A 22,997-nucleotide genomic window follows, 5' to 3' on the forward strand; every position below is an offset into this window, starting at 1 on the left:
ACCCGACATCTGCCGAGTGTAATCAAGAGGGACTTGATATAGAAAAATGTGGGGAGGAAGGGGGTAATGTAGTGACAGTTGACACATTTATGTCAGATGTAGTTTTGTGAGCAAATGCTAACTACCATTATCACAATGACTGGAAGTCTATGCAGATATGCAGATATGCAGAGCAATTGACTACACTGACTGAATTAAATTAGCTTTTTGATGACTTTGGGTTGGCATCCAAACTGTGCAAGCAGATACTGCAGATGCCAAACATCTGACAAATCTGACTCCACTTTTCAAAGGCACACTGGCGGTACATTTGCCATTGGCCATGCTCTGGGCTGTGCACTCACAGATCTCCTCACTATTCAGACATCATGAGAGTGGGGCAGACAGTCTTGTAAAATGTCAACCACCAGTGGAAACCAATTTCTTTCTCTCTCACCCACTTGTTTCCCCTCTGCAGGTCTATTTATGATTGGTCACAAGAAGTTCACATTAATCAACTGTGAGCCTCATTAACTGTGGTATTTATTATTTAGTTCATTTGATTCAGATTGCAGTAAATTATCCCAGAGAATGCTTAACTCATACAGCATATGGGCAAGGATATTCAGGTAATAATACTGTAACGACCCTGGGTTTATAAGAGCGGAAATCGACTCTGCCGCATGAGCACGCGGACCTCGGGCTCGAAGGTGGAGGGTTCGAGACCTGCTCCCTGCCGTTTCATTACAATACATTGTGCTGACTATAAGCCTACAAGTATTGTCAAATTAGGTATATGAAAAGTCAACACAACCTAGAGGATGACTGTTGGATGTGTCAATGTTGAGAAAGGATATGATCAAAAATCATATAGGCCCATGCAATGTCGTTTCTGAAAACATTCCTCAATGGTGTGCCTAGTCTACACTGTACATATGCAAGATGTACACTAGCATCTTGCACCACATAGTCACATGCCCCAAGTCTCAAAGCATCATATTCTGAATTTGAGAAGAGACCTCTTGACTCTAAACAAGTAGCCTCGTACAACAGAATTTGAGTCTTACCTTGGCAGGGTGCCAATTTAAAGGCAGAGCGTAGATGCAGAAATTAAACAGCATAGTGGGTCAAATCCCGCAACAACTAAGAGCGTTGAAGTGCGAGGCTCAACTTCTCCGCTGTTTAATGTCCCATGGGTACCACGCTGTGATAGCGTAAAGCGAACACCGTGCACAAGCACAGACACTCCGTGTGAGAGCGAACTGAGTCATCGACTGACAGATTGCTATAACGTATGATGTGGTAAGCTGATATGAACATTTTTATTTATTTATTTTATTTTATTTCACCTTTATTTAACCAGGTAGGCCCGTTGAGAACAAGTTCTCAGTTACAACTGCGACCTGGCCAAGCTAAAGCAAAGCAGTGCAACAAAAAACAACAACACAGAGTTACACATGGCATAAACCGAAGTACAGTCAATAACACAATTGAATAGAAAAATATATATACAGTGTGGGCAAATGGAGTAAGGAGGTAAGGCAATAAATAGGCCATAGTAGCGAAGTAATTACAATTTAGAAAATTAACGCAGGAGTGATCGATGTGCAGATGATGATGTGCAAGTAGAAATACTGTTTTTTTTATATGGGGATGAGGTAGGTAGTTGGATGAGCTATTTACAGATGGGCTATGTACAGCTGCAGCGATCAGTAAGTTGCTCAGATAGCTGATGCTTAAAGTTAGTGAGGGAGATATGTTTCCAACTTCAGCAATTTTTGCAATTCGTTCCAATCATTGGCAGCAGAGAACTGGAAGGAAAGGCGGCCAAAGGAGATGTTGGCTTTGGGGATGACCAGTGAGATATACCTGCTGGAGCGTGTGCTACGGGTGGGTGTTGTTATGGTGACCAGTGAGCTGAGATAAGGCTGAGCTTTACCTAGCAAAGACTTATAGATGACCTGGTGTCAGTGGGTCTGGCACAAATATGTAGCGAGGGCCAGTTGACGAGAGCACACAGGTCGCAGTGGTGGGTGGTATATGGGGTTTTGGTGACAAAACGGATGGCACTGTGACAGACTGCATCCAGTTTGCTGAGTGTTGGAGGCTATTTTGTAAATGACATCGCTGAAGTCAAGGATCGGTAGGATAGTCAGTTTTACTAGGGTATGCTTAGCAGCATGGCTGAAGGATGTTTTGTTGTGAAATAAGAAGCCGATTTTGGATTGGAGATGCTTAATATGAGTCTGGAAGGAGTTTACAGTCTAGCCAGACACCTAGGTATTTGTAGTTGTCCACATATTCTAAGTCAGAACCGTCTTCAAAGCACCACAAATGCCAGACTTTGATGACAAAGTTTGATGACAGAATTCTTCCACGAAGAACCGCCACGCCACCTTCCTGTTCAAGTGAGCACAGCACAACAAGGTGAGTCCAAAAAGGTATTGTATGCTGCTGCATAAATTATGCAATATTCCAGGGAGATATGTATACTGTAGCCAAGAAAGTAATACTAAGTGTATGTTGTGTAGTAAGCTGTTAGTAGCCCATGTGCTTCACCCTAATAATTTGGTCCATTTTCCCCTCATAATTCAGCCTACTGTTCTGACTTGGTGGTGCCTATAGCATGTTTTTGAGAAATATAATCATTGGATATTGTAAGAGCTTCCTTTGTCTGCCTATATGTTCCCTTTATTTATTTTACGGTACAGACTTGGTGTACAGGGAGAATACTGTAAGAACGGCCCATGTTCTGAATTATGTCGCTGTACATTTCAAAAGTGCTGAACAAATTGTTATATTGACCACGTCATTTAATGTAATTTTTATAAAAGTCGCGTTGTCGGAGAGAGAGTTACATGGTTATCAAAATGTTACGCCAGGGCAAGCCTACACGAAACACAGCCCTTATTTTAAGTGTTTCTAATATTCCCTATGGGAAAAATGAATGGTGGGAAAACAATTGGAACCATTTCCCTGTTTGAATGCTAGGTTTTATGGGTATTATGACACCTCCACCTCTATTGTGTCACACCCTCTAGAAATGTATTGCCAGATCAATAATAAATTGGCTTTTAGTCCATGTGTATTAAAAATGGACAAATTAGTTAATCAATCCATCCAGACCCACCATTTTAATTGATTAGTATATGAATGAAATATAAAATTAGACTGAAAATGATTTAAAACATGATTTTGCCAAGATGCAGCCACCGTCCAAAATAATGGTGTAGGTTTTTAGTTCGGTACTTCCTTGTCGATTGATAAGCGACAACGACCTTGACATTCTGACAGGGCGTGCGGGCGCGGAGGGCGTGTCCAAGGACTCAATGGGAAGATAAAATGCGAGCGCACCTTTGCTTGTCCACGCTTCCCCTTGCAAACAAGTGGACAGACAGAGGCTATACAAGAACGGTACTTTAACATTTTGTTTGTTATGCCTTCAAAACGAATTTTAATTCAGTTTCATGTATGTGATTTACGCACTACTCATTGTAGGCCTACGCTTATCTGGCGTTTTTAATTGTTTTCTTTTATGACTTTGCGGATCGTGTTTTAACTTTCTTTGGCATGCATATTTAGTCGCTTCATTTCTTTCAACGTTTTCCAAGACTGTTTGGTCAACTGTGTACATTAATAAATGACTCATTGCCACAGACTAGATTCTCATGGCTATTTTAATATTTTCTTCTTTCTATGACTTGATTGACGAACATCGTCTCCCAAACTCAGTCCTGGGGACCCCAATTAGTGGACTTTTTTTGTTGCTTTCACGACACAGCTAATCCAAATAGCCTAATCAACTCGAGTTGATTAGGCTATTTGATCATTTGAATCAGCTGTCTACTGCTAGGGTGAAGGACAACTAGTTTAAGTAACACTGACATTCAAATTTTGCATTATGCTCATATTACTTGTGATACAAAGTTAACTACTTTTTACATACAGAGGACTAGACCATATCAGCCAAAATGGTGAAGATTGGGATCAATGGGTAAGTTGCTTTTGCTTAAATACTCTTGAATATTTTAACACTTAACACAATTTGACTTTTGTATTAAATCTAGAGAATACGTTTTTAAAGGTCATAAGAGACCTTGGCTTGCATTGCACAAATCCCATGATACAGTTTGTACTTAGGAACAAAGGTGGTGGACAGCCATACTGTAGCTACTAGTTCATAGGCCAAGTCTGGACACTTCCCCTGTCCATTCTCTATGTATTTATAGTTTGGGTGTCACACTGCCTCTGCAACACTCACATAGAAATCCTCTCAGCTGTCATGTCTTTATTCTATCTAATAATACCCTGTTAAAGTTCAGAGTTCAGATTGTCTAAGAGCTCCTCCAAACGATCCTATCCTTTTAACCTTTATTTGGCCAATAGATGGCTGTAAGTTCGTTATATTTTTAAATTTAACTTTTTATTTAACTAGGCAAGTCAGTTGAGAACAAATTATTATTTAGAATGATGGCCAACTGAGCGCCACCCTATGGGACTCCCGATCACGTCCGGGAGTGTGATACATGTGATACAGCCTGGATTTGAACCCGGGACTGAAGTGACGCCTCTTGCAGAGTGCCTTAAATGGCTGCGCCACTTGGGAGCCCAATGACTGAATAGATTAAAGTTGGATATGATAGGCCCTTTCTCAAATAAACATGAAGTCCAAGACAACCTATAACATTGCCCATTTTAAACCGGAAACAATGACATGTCATTGTTCTGATTGACCTTTATACAGTGTGCTAAACGTTCTTATCACTGAGTGCAATAAATCCTCCTGACTGTTCAGTTCCCTCAACCGATGTCATGGACGTGTTGAGTGACAACTTAATTGACTAGAACAGGACTTGTTAATGGGATTGGATAACAAGGGTTTTGCTTCAGAACACCAACTGTTTACATCCTAATGTTACCAAATGGGCTACTTGTTTTTCACTGTTTATATTCTGTTCTGATGCACTGAGTCCTTTTCTTGGTCAATACATTGACCCTTGTGAACAGGACACCCTTGTAGTTGGGGGTGTGTCGGCTTGTGTCACTGGACAAAGTTCATAACCATAATCACAATTCATGACAGTGAATCCTCAGTTTTAGTATCCACTCTGTGAACTTGATTGTTCTAGATATACACTCCACGACAGCTCTGCACTAATTGACTGCTGACAGTATCTTCAAGTAAGTTAATACTTCAGCTGCCCAGAACCCAGAACTGACTTAAATTCAGACTGAAAACAAGTCTAGACTACAATCCAGTGTGCTTTCAGTGTCATCTAGATTCATATTCCTTATTATTGACCATAAACATTTCTCAACTACTGAAACTGAAGTCTCCTGCATTTGACTGTGGTCCTTTCAGTAATCTGCTTGAGTTACAGTAACCATCAGGTGAAATAAATTCAGTCTGTGGATTGCGCTAAACACTTCACTGACATTATGCTGAAACTAGACCTACACAACTGATGGAAATGTGGCTTAATCTAGTTTAAACACTACAAACATTTATTTGCTTTTGGTGGGTAATGTCACTGACTGCACAGGCCAACCAAGCTTACATATCTGTCTTCTCTAACCTGATTTTCCAATTTGTCTTAACCTGCACTTTCTCGTCACTTCTGGTCACGCTGCACCAACCCAACCATATTAGGCATGAACAAAGGCTCTGGGCTGCAAATGTCAAGTATTGTTATCAGTCAAGGTTGGCAGGCCTTGTAAGGCTGCTGCCACCTGCTGGTATGGTCATATGGATACATGGGGATTAATCGTAAAATATCTGATTTCGCTTCTCAGATTTGGGCGTATCGGGCGCCTGGTGACCCGTGCTGCCGCCAAGAGTGGAAAAGTTGAGGTTGTCGCCATAAATGACCCCTTCATCGACCTAGACTACATGGTGAGAACTTTATACTACATTAAGTGCAGTACACTTAAATGTAAACTAAACCTTCTCAGGTTTTTACTGTACCCTGACTGTACTTGCCCCTTTTTCCATAGGTCTACATGTTCAAGTATGACTCCACCCACGGTGTTTGGAAGCACAGTGAAGTGAAGCAGGAGGGTGGAAAGCTGATCATTGGGAACCTCCACATCACAGTTTTCCATGAGTGGGTTTTCCTTATTCTTTTAAGTACGTTGGTTCAAATTACACATTTGGATGCTTTCCTCCACCCATATTAAGCTTAAAAGTTGACTAAAAAGCACTTTCAATGGAAATGTCTCCCTGGTTCTGCGAAACTGCCCCATTTGACTCTTGGGCGTGCCAAGGCTGACGCTTGGGAGTGCTTGATCAGTCTAGACCACTTATGTTAGGGTGCCTATGGGTTTCACACCATTTGGAACCATTCAATATCTGTAATTGAATGCTAGGTTTGTGGCTCTTAATCCCAACTTCTATCTTCAGGAGGGACCCCACTGCCATCAAATGGGGCGAGGCTGGCGCTGACTATGTTGTGGAGTCTACCGGTGTGTTCACCACCATCGACAAAGCTTCTGTAAGTACATCCGTTCACTAGCCGTAGGAAGGCCATCGTCACATTTTTATGTAGTTTGAGATATTGGCGAGCAGTCATTATAATTTTAGTAGGCATGTTGTGCCGTGACCTCGCTTTACAGTAACTTTTTTTTTGTTGTTCTAACCTACTGCTATCTAACATAGCTTGGTTTTTAAACTCTGTGCCTAAATGTTGTCTGGCTTGGTTAATTCACTGGCTTTGCTATTCCACAATGTCATTTTCCCTCTAACCCCAACTGCCACAACAGGCTCACCTGCAGGGAGGTGCCAAGAGGGTCATCATCTCCGCCCCCAGTGCAGATGCCCCCATGTTTGTGATGGGCGTCAACCATGAGAAGTACGACAACTCCCTGAAGGTCGTCAGGTAAGCCCCCCCCCCCCTTCGTTGCATCTTAAAAGAGCAGTGGTAATTCCCTGTGGCCAAAAGATCATCTGTACATAGTTTCAGCCATTCTATCTCTGTGCTTTATTTAGACTCCTACCCCTCAGTCCTGAGGTAATACTATTTAAATAAATACGCCATTTAAGCTGAGTCTGCAATGCATTTGTTGAACAATGTTTATTTATTTAACATTTGCGCTGGTATGATAGTAATTATGTAATGTCCTCACAGCAATGCCTCCTGCACAACTAACTGCCTGGCTCCCATTGCCAAGGTGATCAACGACAACTTTGGCATTGTGGAGGGTCTCATGGTAAGAACAGTTTCCTTCAGTGTTTGACTTTGTCGAAGTGCAGTACTTACTGGAATGTAAACTCAGCAAAAAAATAAACGTCTTCTCACTAACTGCGTTTACTTTCAGCAAACTTAACATGTGTAAATATTTGTATGAACATAACAAGATTTAACAAGTGACATAAACTGAACAAGTTCCAGACATGTGACTAACAGAAATTGAATAATGTGTCCCTGAACAAAGGGAGGGTCAAAAGTAAGTCAGTATCTGGTGTGGCCACCAGCTGCATTAAGTGCTGCATGTCATGGACTGCACCAGATTTGCCAGTTTGTGCGGTGAGATGTTACCCCACTCTTCCTCCGAGGCACTTCTAAGTTCCCGGACATTTCTGCAGGGGAATAGCCCTAGCCCTCACCCTCCGACCCAACAGGTCGCAGGTGTGCTCAATGGGATTGAGATCCGGGCTCTTCGCTGGCCATGGCAGAACATTGACATTTCTGTCTTGCTGGAAATCACGCACAGAATATGCAATATGGCTGGTGGCATTGTCATGCTGGAGGGTCATGTCAGGATGAGCCTGCAGGAAGGGTACCACATGAGGGAGGAGGATGTCGTCCTTGTAATGCACAGCGTTGAGATTGAGCTTTTCGTCATCGCAAGCAGTCTGATGCTGTGGCACACCGTCCCAGACCATGACGGACCCTCCAACAAATCGATCCCGCTCCAGAGTACAGGCCTCGGTGTAACGCTCATTCCTTCGATGATAAACGCAAATCCGACCATCACCCCTGGTGAGACAAGATTGTGACTCGTCAGTGAACACTTTTTGCCAGTCCTGTCTGGTCCAGCGACGGTGGGTTTGTGCCCACAGGTGACATTGTTGCTGATAATGTGTGGTGAGGACCTGCCTGACAACAGGTCTACAAGCCCTCAGTCCAACCTCAGCCTATTGTGGACAGTCTGTGCATTCCTGGTGTAACTCAGGCAGTTGTTGCCATCCAAACCTGTCCCGCAGGTGTGATGTTCAGCTGTACTGATCCTGTGCAGGTGTTACACGTGGTCTGCCACTGCGAGGACGATCAGCTGTCCGTCCTGTCTCCCTGTAGCGCTGTCATCTCACAGTATGGACGTTGCAATTTATTGCCCTGGCCACATCTGCAGTCCTCATACCGCCTTGCAGCATGCGTAAGGCACGTTCACACAGATGAGCAGGGACCCTGGGCATCTTGAGCTTTTTTTTGTCAATAGAAAGGTATCTTTAGTGTCCTGAGTTTTCATAACTGAACTTAATTGCCTACCGTCTGTAAGCTGTTATTGTCTTAATGACCGTTCCAAAGGTGCATGTTTAATTGTTCATGGTTCATTGAACAAGCATGGGAAACTGTGTTTAAGCCCTTTACAATGACGATCTGAAGTTGGATTTTTACAAATTATCTTTGAAAGACAGGGTCCTGAAAAAGGGGGGACATTTTTAGGGGAGTTCAGTAGTAAAGTGTGTACTTAGCATTTACATTATCAGTGTTAACATATAAGGTCATTACAGCCCAAAATCAAATTGTCCAATTAGTGTCTCAATCTATTCAAACCCTCCTGGTTCATTTATTTGTATATCAATGAATTCTACATTTTTCTGAAATCTTTTATCAGTCTGCGACTCAAAGTAGTCCATTGTTTAACATTTCCAAAACATAGATTCTGGAATGTCATATCCATATCCATTTTGGTGCCCTCCATAAACCAACATCCCTACCACTGGTTCCCCCAGAGCACAGTTCATGCCGTCACAGCTACACAGAAGACTGTTGACGGGCCCTCCGGTAAGCTGTGGAGAGATGGACGTGGTGCCAGCCAGAACATTATCCCTGCCTCCACCGGCGCTGCCAAAGCCGTGGGAAAGGTTATCCCCGAGCTGAACGGGTATGAACTAATCAGGATCACTTTAATGACGGTTTTGACACGTGATAAAGGCTGGGATTTATATGGCCCTAGTGCTTTTTTTACTAGTGACCAGTTTTTTTTATATACTTGAATTGGTGCAATGGTGTGGCTCCTGAACCTTGTTGCTCTTTCTAACCCACAGCAAGCTGACGGGCATGGCCTTCCGTGTCCCCACTCCCAACGTGTCCGTGGTTGACCTGACTGTCCGTCTTGAGAAGGCTGTAAGTCTCCAACCACTTAATACGTTCGCTTGTCTACTAGGGTTAAACTGGGCGTTTGGGATACGTTACCGGCATTACAGCAACAGGCACTTCATGTGTGTATGGTCTACCTTTTTTTTAACATGTTCGTCTGCTTTAGGCACCTTATGACGAGATCAAGAAGGTCATCAAGGCTGCTGCTGAAGGACCCATGAAGGGAATTCTGGGATACACAGAGGACCAGGTAAATTTCCCTAGTAACTCTATCCCAATCTCTTTTTTTTTTTTTTCTTAGTGTCCACTTGTATACTATTCCTTATGATTAAAAAATTAGATTAGTCTAGATCCGTCTACCAAACTGAACAGACGCCCCCCTCACCCCCAAAGCATGTTTTGGTTTTTGCTTTGCACTACACAGCTGACTACAATAACTAACTTATTATCAAGTTTAGATTATCTGAGTCAGCGGTCTAGTCCTCGGGCAAAAACCAAAACTTGCAGTTTGGAGAAACCCTTGTCTAGATCAGTCTTTTTGAACTTCATTCCTAAGCCATTCTATATGATGTATTCTAGAACTAGTACATCTGATTTGAATGAGGGATTATTAGTTGACAATTTGACTACTGTACTAGTTCTGGAATGCATTGACTGTGGCTGTAGTGCACACCAAGAACAGGCAACATTTCCTTATTCTAATGCCCGGGGCCTCAAAGTCGAGGCTGAAATGTCTAAGCTTCAGGTGCTTCACCCCCCCTGCAGGTGGTGTCCACAGACTTCAATAGTGACTGCCGGTCCTCAATCTTTGACGCCGGTGCAGGAATTGCACTCAACGACCACTTTGTCAAGCTGGTCTCGTGGTATGTATGCAGGAACCGACACCCTTGCAATATCTCACCAGGTGTCCACCGACTCAATGTTTCATTGAGATGTACAGCGGTGTATTATTCACATTGCAGTGAATGTGCTGTTATAACCTTGCCACGGTCAGTGTAAATATATACATAAAATGCAGAGCCTTGAGCAACTTCCCTTTTAATTTGATTTTCAATCAACAAGTTGATACCTTGTCAGGATCTAAACCAGGCCAAAAAAAGTAAACTCAATGGCTTAACTAAAGTCTCCTGTTATTGTGGGATGGTGAAATGCAACACAAGTGTGTGGGTGGGGGGGATTACGACAGTCATTGAATTAGGATAGTCTTTTCTGTCATTTGTATGGGTTTGTTTGTTTAACTTCTCTTTTCCACAGGTACGACAACGAGTTTGGCTACAGCAACCGTGTCGTTGACCTGTGTCTGCACATGGCCTCCAAGGAGTGAACACAACTCCCAACCCCCACATCCTTCTGAATGGATATCCCACCAGAGAAAAAGAGCCTGTAGGGAACTCCAAGGCAACATTTTCATTCAACGTCACCTCTAGTGTGAGGACTACGATTTTAGCTTGAAGAGTATCTTTTTACTGCACTATGGCTTAATTTGCACTCTGACAATAAAGGTCCCGTTTTGTGATAACTGTCCTCGTTCTTCCATAGCACATTTTCATTATGGCGCGCAACAGCATTTTGATTATCTTTACTTTTTGCAACAAAAATAAATCTTATTCCAGTTGGAGCCTAATAAACCACTCTGCATGGACTAACGTCACTAGCCAACAGTTCACGTCGCCATAGAACAGACGGGCACTCCAGTAAGCTGGAGAGGCGCCAGATGGCACATCACTCGTGTCACTAAGGCTGTCCAATCCAGGACCACTGTGTCCCTAATAGGTTATCACCTGTGATGGATAGGATTGGTGTACTGCTTTTCACTTGGCTGAAATCTCAATTCTAAAGCAGTCATATGGAGAGGCATCTCTATGCAGCTGGTCTAAAGTAGTTGGTGTACCCAACTGCTGTGACTTGTAAAAAAGGGTATAACTTAAGATGAACTACAGTATTGCATGGATTCTTTGTTTAAATTAAACTGTCCTGCAAGCTGGCCAGCATGGCCTACCGTGTACCCCCCCCCCCTTGTCTGTGACCTGACAACCCATCTTGTAAGTCTAGCCTGACTGATCCAGAACAGAGTAGCAGAATGAAATCTGACAGGTCAAGGAGGTACTCGGATCCAGAAATGTAGGAAATGTATTGTCTGTGGGCGTGGCATAGCGTTTGATTGGCACAAGGAGTCGGTGCCAAGCAAGTCTCAATATTTTCTACATGTTTAGTGTAAATGAGGGTCAGGGTTGGTTCAATTCACTAAATCAACTGAAATTCAGCAATCAATACTCCTCTAAAGCTATGTTTCTGTGAAATTGGCTACAGATTCCCTCAAACTGTTTTTCCCACCAGTTGTCTTTGCACAACTTCTGCGGCTAAAAAGCGGTGCTTGACGACGGTGCACTAAGTTAAACCAGTTCCTGGAAATTTCGGGAAATAAATCACTGACCTGGATTGGTGTGCAAGCTTTCCTTTGCTTTCACCATGTTGGAGTCAAAGGGAGGTAAGAACACCATTTTAGGAGTTAAAGGGCCCAAGCTTTCCTTATGTCCTGTGCCTCGGTCATAAATGGTCAAATCTAAGCTCAGACACGGGAGCAGTATTTTTTTTCTTTTTCACACCATCCCTCAGGTGTCCAGACTTCAGTGTCTGCTGCTCAATCCACGACGCCATCACACTCAACCTATGTCAAGGTGCTCTCGGTGTGTATGCAGGAACTTACTCATCCTTGCAAAACCACAATTGGCACCAGACATGAGCTTCACAGCACAACTGCAAGAAAATTGCCAGGAACAAAAGGGACCTTAAGCCTTTGACTCTAGCTGATTCTGTCAAATTGTCTGACAAATTTGCCAGAATACTGCGACTGATGCATGACATGTCAGCTTCAGTGCTCAGTAATATTGAACAGCTGGGAGGACACTGGAGAAGAGGTCGATGTGGAGGAAAACTGTCCATGAGGGAGTAGCCCGGTACCAAGAAGCTCTCCGCCATGCTGCAGAAGACAAGCAGCAGCTTCGAAAGAAGGCCCAACCACCATCAAAACCCACCATTCACCCATGCCCACACTGCACATAGGAGACAGAAAGTTGAGGGGTGTGAATACTTTCTGAAGGCACTGTATGCTCATCCATAACCTGTCTGAAGGTTTTCATTTCATGTAAGAGTAAGCGAACAGGGTCAAATGTGCTCGTAACTAGTCTTCAACTGTTTAAGTCACAATCACCAAACCAACTTAAAACATTCCATATAATTTTTTACCTATAACTATTTACACTTGCATAAGAGCTCAATAGGCTATAATCCATTTTGGATTCACCACTGCTCTTGAATCATTTAAGCTACAAACGCCAAAACAACGTTGAAATGTGAAGTTAAATTGCTCGTCAAAAGCTTTTTGATACCATTTACACTTGGGAACTATAACAATTTTAAATAAAGCTACATAGATACTGTAACGTCTTCTCTAGACAGAACAGAATTGTGGTACTTTTCACTTAAATATTCCCTGAACTCAAAGCTAACCCTGTGTTGGTTAAACTGAATTTAAAAATGTAGCTATCCCTCAACTATGAACTGAGCATCCTTTTCCCTCAAACAAACCACCTTTCCTATTGGTTATAACTTGTAGTCCACGAAAGGGGCAGACCATGGCCCTATTGGTTATAAGTTGAAGTCCATGAAGAGGGCTGAAAATGGCCCTTTTGGTTATAGTCCATGAAGAGGGCAGACCATGGCCCTATTGGTTATAACCTGTAGTCCATGAAAAGGGCAGACCATGGCCCTATTGGTTATAACCTGTAGTCCATGAAAAGGGCAGACCATGGCCCTATTGGTTATAACCTGTAGTCCATGAAAAGGGCAGACCATGGCCCTATTGGTTATAACTTGTAGTTTGGCTCTGTACTCAGCACTTTGGATTTCAAATGATACAACAACTATGAGGTTAAAGTGCAGACTGTCCATATCGGGTGAACCATTTAGAAATGACAACCCTTTTTGTACCTAGTCACCACATTTTAGGGGACCACAAGTATTGGGACAAATTCACTTATACAGTATATGTATTAAAGTAGTCAAACATTTCATATTTGGTCCCATATTCCCAGCACGCAATGATTACATCAAGCTTGTGACTACAAACCTGTTGGATGCATTTGCTGTTTGCTTTGGTTGTGTTTCAGATTATTCTGTGCCCAATAGAAATTAATGGTAAATAATGTATTGTGTCATTTTGGAGACACTATTATCGTACAGTGTTTCTAAACACTTCTACATTCATGTGGATGCTACCATGAATACAGATATTCCTGAATTATTCATGAGTAATGATGAGTGAGAAAGTTAAGAGACGCACAAATATCATACCCCCAAGACATGCTAACCTCTCACCATTCCAACAGGGGAGGTTAGCATTTTGGGGGGGGGATGATATTTGTGCACCTGTAACTTTCTCACTCATCATTATTCACGATTCATTCAGGGTTATCCATAGAGGTAGCAGTCTGCACTTTATCCTCATAGTCATTGTCACAAATCCAAAGTGCTGGAGTACAGAGCCAAAACAGCAATGTCACTGTCCCAATACTTTTGAAGCTCACTGTAGGGTACAAGTTGAACAAGCTACAGTCTAATCACTCATCTCCATTCAGTGAGTGATAATATCCGCAGGGACACTGATTATGCAGCAAATGTCGTATTGTTACGCATCAATTTATCCAATTTAATAACCCCAAACTCTCCCAAGTTCAGTCTAGTCGAGACGTGTTGATGTTGAAAGCTCAAATAACATCCTAAAAGTGGTGTATCGTTAAACGGAAATGTGGGTTTTATCGAATGAATCAAAAGCCTTTTGAAGAAGGGTCTTACATGCAATGACTAAGCTATGTGGTTGCAAGTCGCTCTGCAGAAGAGCATCTGCTAAATAACTCAATTGTCAAATGCGTCATGAGTGATGGTATGAAGAGTGGTGCTGGAGCAATTGCCAACATCTGACCCTGAAGGAATGGAGTTGAAAGGCTTTTACTATAAAGGATGCCAGAGGTATTTCAGCCAAATAGCCCCTATCCAAATCACTATGTAAACATTTGCCTTTGGCTTTAATTGAGACATATTATGACTTGGACGGAAACCTTAGAAGATTCCTACTGTGGAGTCTTGTCCGGCACCAGCAGTGGTTGCCAAAGCCCTCCCCGGATCTTTGCCTGGCCCTGGTCCAACCTCCAGCAGCAATTCTGGATCCACCGTAGATTCCTCTGCTGGGTGATAACCCTGTGATAAGAAATCATCCTCCTGACTCAGAAGTAGGATTGTATGCATGAATGTAACGAACACAGCAGGAAGAATAAGCATGAAATGGAAGTGCAGATGAAATTGAATAATAAACTATCGGTAGCACAATAGAGAAACAGCCACTTTAAGGTAACAAAGGACTGTATAAAGGTAGCAATACAAACTCGACCCAATGAATAAGAATAGGGACAACAATGCCAGACGTACAGTTGGCACTCAACTTTATGAGAGCCACTCAGAAGATCGGGTGCCAGGTGTTGAGACTCTGCACTGCTGCCGGGAAACCGTGGCTAGTGGGAGAGGTGAGGAGATTTTCTGGGCAGGCTGTAATGGGACCGATGGGATGCCTGGTCATTCAGGTCACGGACAGTTACAGAGAGTTACAGGTGGCTGAGATGCTTCGTCACTCCAAAGACAAACTGCTTCAACTCCCTTCCTGATCTCATATTTCTATTTTTGTATTTGCTATTTGGTTAGATTTTTTAAACACTTTGAGAAACTTTGTGTGCCAGTGTATTATTATTATTAATAATATATTATTGTTATATCTAGAAACCTAGATGTCTGGGCACAGTGGGAAGCTCACCATCCCCCGGTTTTATGTTTCTGCTATCTTCTGCAGTAAAGCTGAGTTTCGGGGGAGCTTGAGAAAGAGCTGAAGTGTGTGTCAGAACTTACCAGCACAGCTCAAAACAGTTTTTTATATATTTTTATAATTATTTTATTTTACCCCCTTTTCCTAACCAATTTCGGGATATCCAATTGCAATCCAATTATGATCTTGTCTCATTGCTGCAACCCCCCAACGAGCTTGGGAGAGGCGAAAGGTCCTCCGAAACATCCACGCTTCGTAACACCCGCTCGCTTAACCTGGAAGCCAGCTGCACCAACGTGTCGGAGGAAACACTGACGACCGAAGTCAGTCTGCAGGCGCTCGGCCCGCCACAAAGAGTCGCTAGAGCGCGATGAGCCAAGTAAAGCACCCCCGGCCAAACCCTAACCCGGACGACGCTGGGCCAAATGTGTGCCGCCCTATGGGACTCCCGTTCACGGCCGGTTGTGACACAGCCTGGGATCGAACCCGGGTCTGTAGTGACGCCTCAAGCACACCGCTGTGCCATTCCAGGGGCCTAAACAGGTATTCTTAATGGACAGTAAAACATGAGGAATCTTGTGAGGAACGAGGGAGTGAGGCATAGCGACTCAAGAGACTCACCATCCAAGTGACGTCCACTATCCTCTATCCCACAACCTGCCTCTCAGTGTCACCACCACACATACAGTTGAAGTCTGAAGTTTACATACACCTTCGCCAAATACATTTTTAAACTCAGTTTTTCCACAATTCCTGACATTTAATCCTAGTAACAATTCCCTGTCTTAGGTCAGTGAGGATCACCACTTTATTTTAAAAACGTGAAATGTCCGAATAATAGTAGAGAGAATGATTTATTTCAGCTTTCATTTCTTTCATCACATTCCCAGTGGGTCAGAAGTTTACATACACTCAATTAGTATTTGGTAGCATTGCCTTTAAATTGTTTAACTTCGGTCAAACGTTTCGGGTAGCCTTCCACAAGCTTCCCACAATAAGTTGGGTGAATTTTGGCCCATTCCTACTGACAGCTGGTGTAACTGAGTCAGGTTTGTAGGCCTACTTGCTCGCACACACTTTTTCAGTTCTGCCCACACATTTTCTATAGAATTGAGGTCAGGGCTTCTTGATGCACCCATCCAGTTAGTAGGATCATTTTCATCAACACCAGCTGAATTGCAGCGCACCAAATTCAAATTAAATTACTAAAAATGCTTGTTGTTAATCCACCTGGCGTGTCAGATTTCAATACAGCTTTTCGGCAAAAGCATAACAAGTGTTTATGTAAGAACATCTCTCTCAGTAGACAAAATATTACAAACACCTAGCAGCCAAGTAGATTGGTCACGAAAGTCAGAAAAGCAATAGATTAAATCGCTTAACTTTGATGATCTTCGGATGTTTGCACTCACGAGACTCCCAGTTACATGTTACTTTTGTTCCTTAAAGATTATTTTTATATCCAAAATACCTCCATTTGTTTGGCGCATTATGTTCAGAAATCCACAGGTTCGAGCGGTCACGACATCGCAGACGAAAATTCCAAATAGTATCCGTAATGTCCACAGAAACATGTCAAATGTTCTTTATAATCAGTCCTCAGGTTGTTTTTAAAATATATAATCCATAAAATATCAACCGGGACTGTCACTTTTTCAATAGGAGAGGGAGAGACAATGGCTGCCCCACTCTGTTGCGCAAGCAAAACTCTGCGAACACCCAGCTATCCACTGACGCGATGCTATCTTTCTCGTTCATTTTTCAAAATAAAGCCTGAAACTATGTCTAAAGACTGTTGACACCTTGAGGAAGCCATAGGAAAAGGAATCTGGTTGATATCCCTTTAAATGGAGGCAAGGCATCCAATGGAACAGAGAGCTTTCAGGAAAAACAACCCTTCCTGGTTTGATTTTCCTCAGGTTTTTGCCTGCAGTTCTGTTATACACACAGACAATATTTTGACAGTTTTGGAAACTTAAGAGTGTTTTCTATCCTAATCTGTCAATTATATGCATATTCTCATTTCTGGGCCTGAGAAATAGGCCGTTTCAAATGGGTACGTTTTTTTGCCAAAAACAAAACAAATCCTGCCCCCTACACTCAAGAAGTTTAAGCTATTTTGCCACAACTTTGGAAGTATGCTTGGGGTCATTGTCCATTTGGAAGACCCATTTGCGACCAAACCTTTACTTCCTGACTGATGTCTTGAAATGTTGCTTCAATATATCCACATTATTTTCTAGATGCCATCTATTTTGTGAAGTGCACCAGTCCCTCCTGCAGCAAAGCACCGCCACAACATAATGCTGCTACTCCCGTGCTTCACGGTTGGCAAGGTGTTCTTCAGCTTGCAAGCCTCCCCCTTTTTCCTCCAAACATAACGATGGTCATTATGGCCAAACAGTTCTATTTTTTGTTTCATCAGACCAGAGAACATTGCTCCAAAAAGTACGATCTTTGTCCCCATGTGCATTAGCAAACCGTAGAATGGCTTTTTTTATGGCGGTTTTGGAGCAGTGGATTCTTCCTTGCTGAGCGGCCTTCCTGGTTATGTCGATATAGGACTCATTTGTACTGTGGATATAGATACTTTTGTACCCGTTTCCTCCAGCATCTTCACAAGGTCCTTTGCTGTTCAGGGATTGATTTGCACTTTTCGCACCAAAGTATGTTAGTCTCTAGGAGACAGAATGCGTCTCCTTCCTGAGTGGTATGACGGCTGCGTGGTCCCATGGTGTGTATACTTGCGTACTATTGTTTGTACCGATGAGTGTGGTACCTTCAAGCATTTGGAAATTGCTCCCAAGGATGAACCAGACGTGTGGAGGTCTACAAAAATGTTTTGAGGTCTTGTCTGATTTCTTTTGATTTTCCCATGATGTCAACCACACACAAATATGTAGCGAGGGCCAGCCGACTAGAGCATACAGGTCGCAGTGGTGGGTGGTATAAGGTGCTTTAGTGAAAAAACGGATGGCACTGTGATAAACTGCATCCAGTTTGCTGAGTAGAGTGTTGGAGTTTGAAGGTAGACCTTGAAATACATCCACAGGTACACCTCCAATTATGTGAATTGGCCTATCAGAAGCTTCTAAAGCCATGACTTAATTTTCTGGATTTTTCCAAGCTTTTTAAAGGCACAGCCAACTTAGTGTAAACCTCTGACCCACTGGAATTGTGATACAGATGATTTAATAAGTGAAATAATCTGTCTGTAAACAATTGTTGGAAAAATTACTTGTGTCATGCACAAAGTAGATGTCCTAACCGACTTACCAAAACTATAGTTTGTTAACAAGAAACAAGACATTTGTGGAGTGGTTGTAAAACGAGTTTCAATGACTCCAACCTAAGTGTATGTAATTGTAACTTGCGTTCCAGACTTAAGTATGCTATAAATTAAGCTTGAATGCTGCATTTATAGTAGCCTATTGTAGTGTTTCTGGGCATGGGTAGTTCAGGTTATGCACTAACAGATCCCCTCACTATGCAGACCTCTCTGGAGTGTGGGGGGGGGGGGTGTCTTGTAAATGTCAACCACCAGTGACTCTTGTTTTTTTTATTTTTTTACATGGCCTCACACTCCCTGTCCTCTCTCTCTCTCTCTCTCTCTCTCTCTCTCTCTCTCTCTCTCTAGGTTTCTTTTGGTCCTGAGACAATGACATGTGGGAGGGGGATGGGGGTTTAGAGGGTCTTGTAAATGTCAACCACCAGTGACTCCTCTTTTTTTTCCTAAATGGACTCACACACTTCCTGCTTTCTCGCTCTCTATATGTCTCTCTTTCTATCTCTCTCTCTCTCCACATTTATTTTGGTCCCGAGAACATTGATGCCTAGGTTCATAAGTAATATAGAACCCCCAACACATTAGTTCCCTTTACATCCAAATTCTCAGAATGTAGGATAGTGTTAATTTATCTTGCTGCATTAGGCATCCTAAACCTCGTGCAGGATATCACATAGAAAATGGCACCAGATCATCACATGACCCTTCATTTCTCAAAGTCAGTGCTTGAGTAGGTGCTGGTACTGTTCATATTTAGGTCCACAATACTTTTGGGCTAATATGCTATACTTTTGAGCTAATATTCTATAAGAAAAACCGGAGCTCAAGCAGTAGAACATTTGGCGCCCGGAGATCTTTGTGGGCTATACTCGGCCTTGTCTCAGGATGGTAAGTTGGTGGTTGAAGATATCCCTCTAGTGGTGTGGGGGCTGTGCTTTGGCAAAGTGGGTGGGGTTATATCCTTCCTGTTTGGCCCTGTCCGGGGGTATCATCAGATGGGGCCACAGTGTCTCCTGACCCCTCCTGTCTCAGCCTCCAGTATTTATGCTGCAGTAGTTTATGTGTCGGGGGGCTAGGGTCAGTTTGTTATATCTGGAGTACTTCTCCTGTCCTATCCGGTGTCCTGTGTGAATTTAAGTATGCTCTCTCTAATGCTCTCTTTCTCTCTTTCTTTCTCTCTCTCGGAGGACCTGAGCCCTAGGACCATGCCTCAGGACTACCTGGCATGATGACTCCTTGCTGTCCCCAGTCCACCTGGCCGTGCTGCTGCTCCAGTTTCAACTGCTCTGCCTGTGATTATTATTATTTGACCATGCTGGTCATTTATGAACATTTGAACATCTTGGCCATGTTCTGTTATAATTTCCACCCGGCACAGCCAGAAGAGGACTGGCCACCCCACATAGCCTGGTTCCTCTCTAGGTTTCTTCCTAGGTTTTGGCCTTTCTAGGGAGTTTTTCCTAGCCACCGTGCTTCTACACCTGCATTGCTTGCTGTTTGGGGTTTTAGGCTGGGTTTCTGTACAGCACTTTGAGATATCAGCTGATGTACGAAGGGCTATATAAATACATTTGATTTGATTTGATTTGAGGTACCGGTACTCAGCTCCAGTGAGCTCCTGCCCAAGTCAAGCACTGCTCAAAGTGTCATACTCTGAATTTGAGATGAGCGCCCTTGACTGTAAACTAGTCGTAGTGTACTGGTGGTCTTACCTTTGCAAAAGTCCAACTGATGGACACACTGTTATCATTGGGCTTTATCCCATGTTCTTTCAACTGCCTTCTATTGCAACATACTATATTGCAGCCAAGCACACCCAGTGAAATGGAAAAAATATTATTAAATGTTTTTTCCCCAAAGATTATAAATGTTTTTTTCCCCAAAGATGATAGCCTTTAAATAAAGTTAAAGTTAAACAATTGGTTGATCCAATTATTATCCAACTATCAAATCAATCTGAATACAAATTTCCCATCTTCCTATTTTTTGCAAAGATGCATCGATTTCATTACATACGCAATGTTGCCATGATGATCACATCAGTAGTGGGGCGGTGTCATCCAAATGATTGTCCTGTTCTGTAATTCAAATTAAAGTCGATTAGGACAATGACCAATTGGTTCTGCTGTCCATCTGTGACTTGACATTCTGAAGGGGCGTGTGCACTTGAGTTTGTGTTCACGCGGGGGCGTGTCCATGTACCCTATAGGAACATAAATTGTGAGCACACCTTGCCAACATTGTGGACAGAGCAACCCACAATTGTAAAAAAAAAAATGTTTTTACAATTATTATTTTTTTCTTTAGCTCTTAATGCCTTCGTAGCCAACTTGACATTTAATTATACAATTATGCGTTGATTACATGTGGCAATTTGCACTTTGGCAGGTGAAGTCCTACCTGGCATTTTGAATAGCTGTCTTGTATGACTGCAGTTGAATAGCAAAACATTTTAAATGGGCTCTTTGAAATGATTGTAATGTCGGCACTGTACAATTATTGGGGATTCTATAGATGTCACAAAATAGATCAGCATCTATCACAGCTAGTTTCTTTCTATAGTGACTGTTAATCAGTGATGCTTAATGTAGTGAGGTACCTAGAGGATTTGAGTTGCTTATTAAAATGTTGCCTCATACATAATATAACCAAGTACAGTTCAAGTAAAACAAGTTATTAAGTATATTCTTTTTTAACTTTCAGAGGTCTTAGACCATATCAGGAAAAATGGTGAAGTAGCTTTTTTTTTTGTGCAAATTAACCTTTAAAATTATATATTTTCAAAAGGACAGACATGACAGGATCGAGTGACAAGATAATACCCTGGGTTGCATTGCACTTCTGTGCTGTATGTTCCATAGGTGCTTGCTATCAAGTTCATAAGCCTGACCAGTTGGAGGTGTGTCTGCTTCTGTCAAGGGGCAATTTTTTTATATGGCATATTTAAAATTGCACATCTTAAAGAGAACATAAGGAATGGCTATTGACAGGATCGGGTCACAGGACAGATCCTGGGTTGCATTGCACTTCTGTACTGTACATACCATAGGTGCTTGCTCTTAAATTCACAAGCCTGGGTTGTACAGTTTTCACTAGAAACAGGACGAAATGAGAAGGGATTACCTGAACTTGTCCAATAAGATGCTGCTTTTAATTTTCCATTGCAATATTTTTTGTCACCTTGTGCCCTAATGAATAAGACCCTGGTCTGGCCAATACCATTCTCTACTTCTTTCCAAACGCCTCTCTGCAACACTCTTGTATCTCTCCTCAGCTGTCACATTCCTTTATTCTATCCATCTAATAATATCCTGCTAAGCTTCTCAGCTAAAGTTCAGAGGTCACACTGAGACTTGTTTGGAGGAGCTGTTAGACCAATCATATCCTTCTAACCTTTATTTGACCAATCTGCAGCTGTCACTGCAGAGCCACAGGAAGATTCAAGTTTGCGTTGATAGGCCCTTTCCCCAAATCAACCCGAATGTTTAACTGTACCTACTTGAAAGACCAAACGCTGTGCCTTGCAGTTTGATATTTCACTTCTGCTATCAACCTTAGCATGACAACTAAATGATGTGTCTCGTAATGACTGACTAATTGATCATGCTGACTGTTCACAGTTCCGGCAAAGCCAATCTTGTTGACCCATTGAAAAATGGTTTGTGGAGTATAGTTATGATTTAACTTTATTGACCTGGGCCAGGTTTCCCAAAAGCATCTTAAGGCTAAGTTAATCATAGAACCATAGGATCGTATGGTTCTATGGTTCTAACAATGAACTTAGCATCTTAAAGCTTTTGGGAAAGTGGGCGCAGAACAAAATGACTTTGACAAAACTGTTACCAAACACTTGTTTTTGGTGGCACCTTAATTGTGGAGAGCGGACTCGTGGTAATGGCTGGGACGGAAGAGTTGGAATTGTATCAAACACCTGGCTTCACAATTTTATTCCATTCGTCTCCGTTCCAGCCATTATGAGCCGTCCTCCCCTCGGCAGCCTCCACTGTTTCTGACATACTGTACACGGACTCCTTTCTGACGAACTTTGACTATTTTGCTGGGCCATACATTGACCCTTGTGTGCAGGGCTCATTTTAGATGGGGGTTTGTCTGCTTTGTGTCACTGGGCAACGTTCCAATATGTTCTGTTCGAACAACGATCGTCACACCGACTCCTCAATCACAAAGATTTGATCTTCCACTGTCGGTGGACTTGATTGGTCTATCTAGCTCTCTCTATATCGTTTCACTAGCTGTCTACAAGAGCCTGCAGTATGGCGAATAGTCTAGACGTGTCTCAACCGTTTGTGAGTGGTGACAACTTAAGTCTCCAGCGTTGACAGTATTTGACTAATGTTTGCCTCAGTAGTCTGCACGAGTTCAACAGTAAAGGGAACGGTGCATACCGTACATACAGTATGTATTCCACTGAACTTTACCACCAAGTTATGCTGCAACTGGGCATTTAAAGGGGAATTACACTCCGTGTTCCTGAAATATTTTCATACACAAGTGGTTTTCTGTTGAAGTCCGTGTTACC

General features: G+C 42.5%; 1 protein-coding gene across 1 annotated transcript; it reads left to right on the forward strand.

The window, feature by feature from the left end:
- The first annotated feature begins 3,307 nt into the window (after positions 1–3,307).
- Positions 3,308–10,815, forward strand: LOC109903665 (glyceraldehyde-3-phosphate dehydrogenase-like). The gene is made up of 12 exons (XM_020500523.2): positions 3,308–3,393; positions 3,928–3,973; positions 5,773–5,872; positions 5,974–6,083; positions 6,380–6,470; positions 6,739–6,854; positions 7,104–7,185; positions 8,933–9,084; positions 9,248–9,326; positions 9,466–9,549; positions 10,065–10,162; positions 10,554–10,815. The coding sequence occupies exons 2-12, from the start codon at positions 3,951–3,953 to the stop codon at positions 10,621–10,623; spliced, it is 1,005 nt and encodes a 334-aa protein (XP_020356112.1). The 5' UTR covers positions 3,308–3,393; positions 3,928–3,950; the 3' UTR covers positions 10,624–10,815.
- Positions 10,816–22,997: the final 12,182 nt, after the last annotated feature.

The sequence above is a fragment of the Oncorhynchus kisutch genome, linkage group LG14 (genome assembly GCF_002021735.2).
Source record: "Oncorhynchus kisutch isolate 150728-3 linkage group LG14, Okis_V2, whole genome shotgun sequence".
Classification (NCBI taxonomy): Eukaryota; Metazoa; Chordata; class Actinopteri; order Salmoniformes; family Salmonidae; genus Oncorhynchus; species Oncorhynchus kisutch.

Excerpts from the sequence above, each read along its gene's own strand:
- LOC109903665 (XM_020500523.2), top strand. The coding sequence starts at position 3,951 with ATGGTGAAGATTGGGATCAATGG. Across the intron at positions 6,084-6,379 it reads CACATCACAGTTTTCCATGA|GAGGGACCCCACTGCCATCA; the intron begins GTGGGTTTTCCT and ends TTCTATCTTCAG. Across the intron at positions 9,550-10,064 it reads TGGGATACACAGAGGACCAG|GTGGTGTCCACAGACTTCAA; the intron begins GTAAATTTCCCT and ends CCCCCCCTGCAG.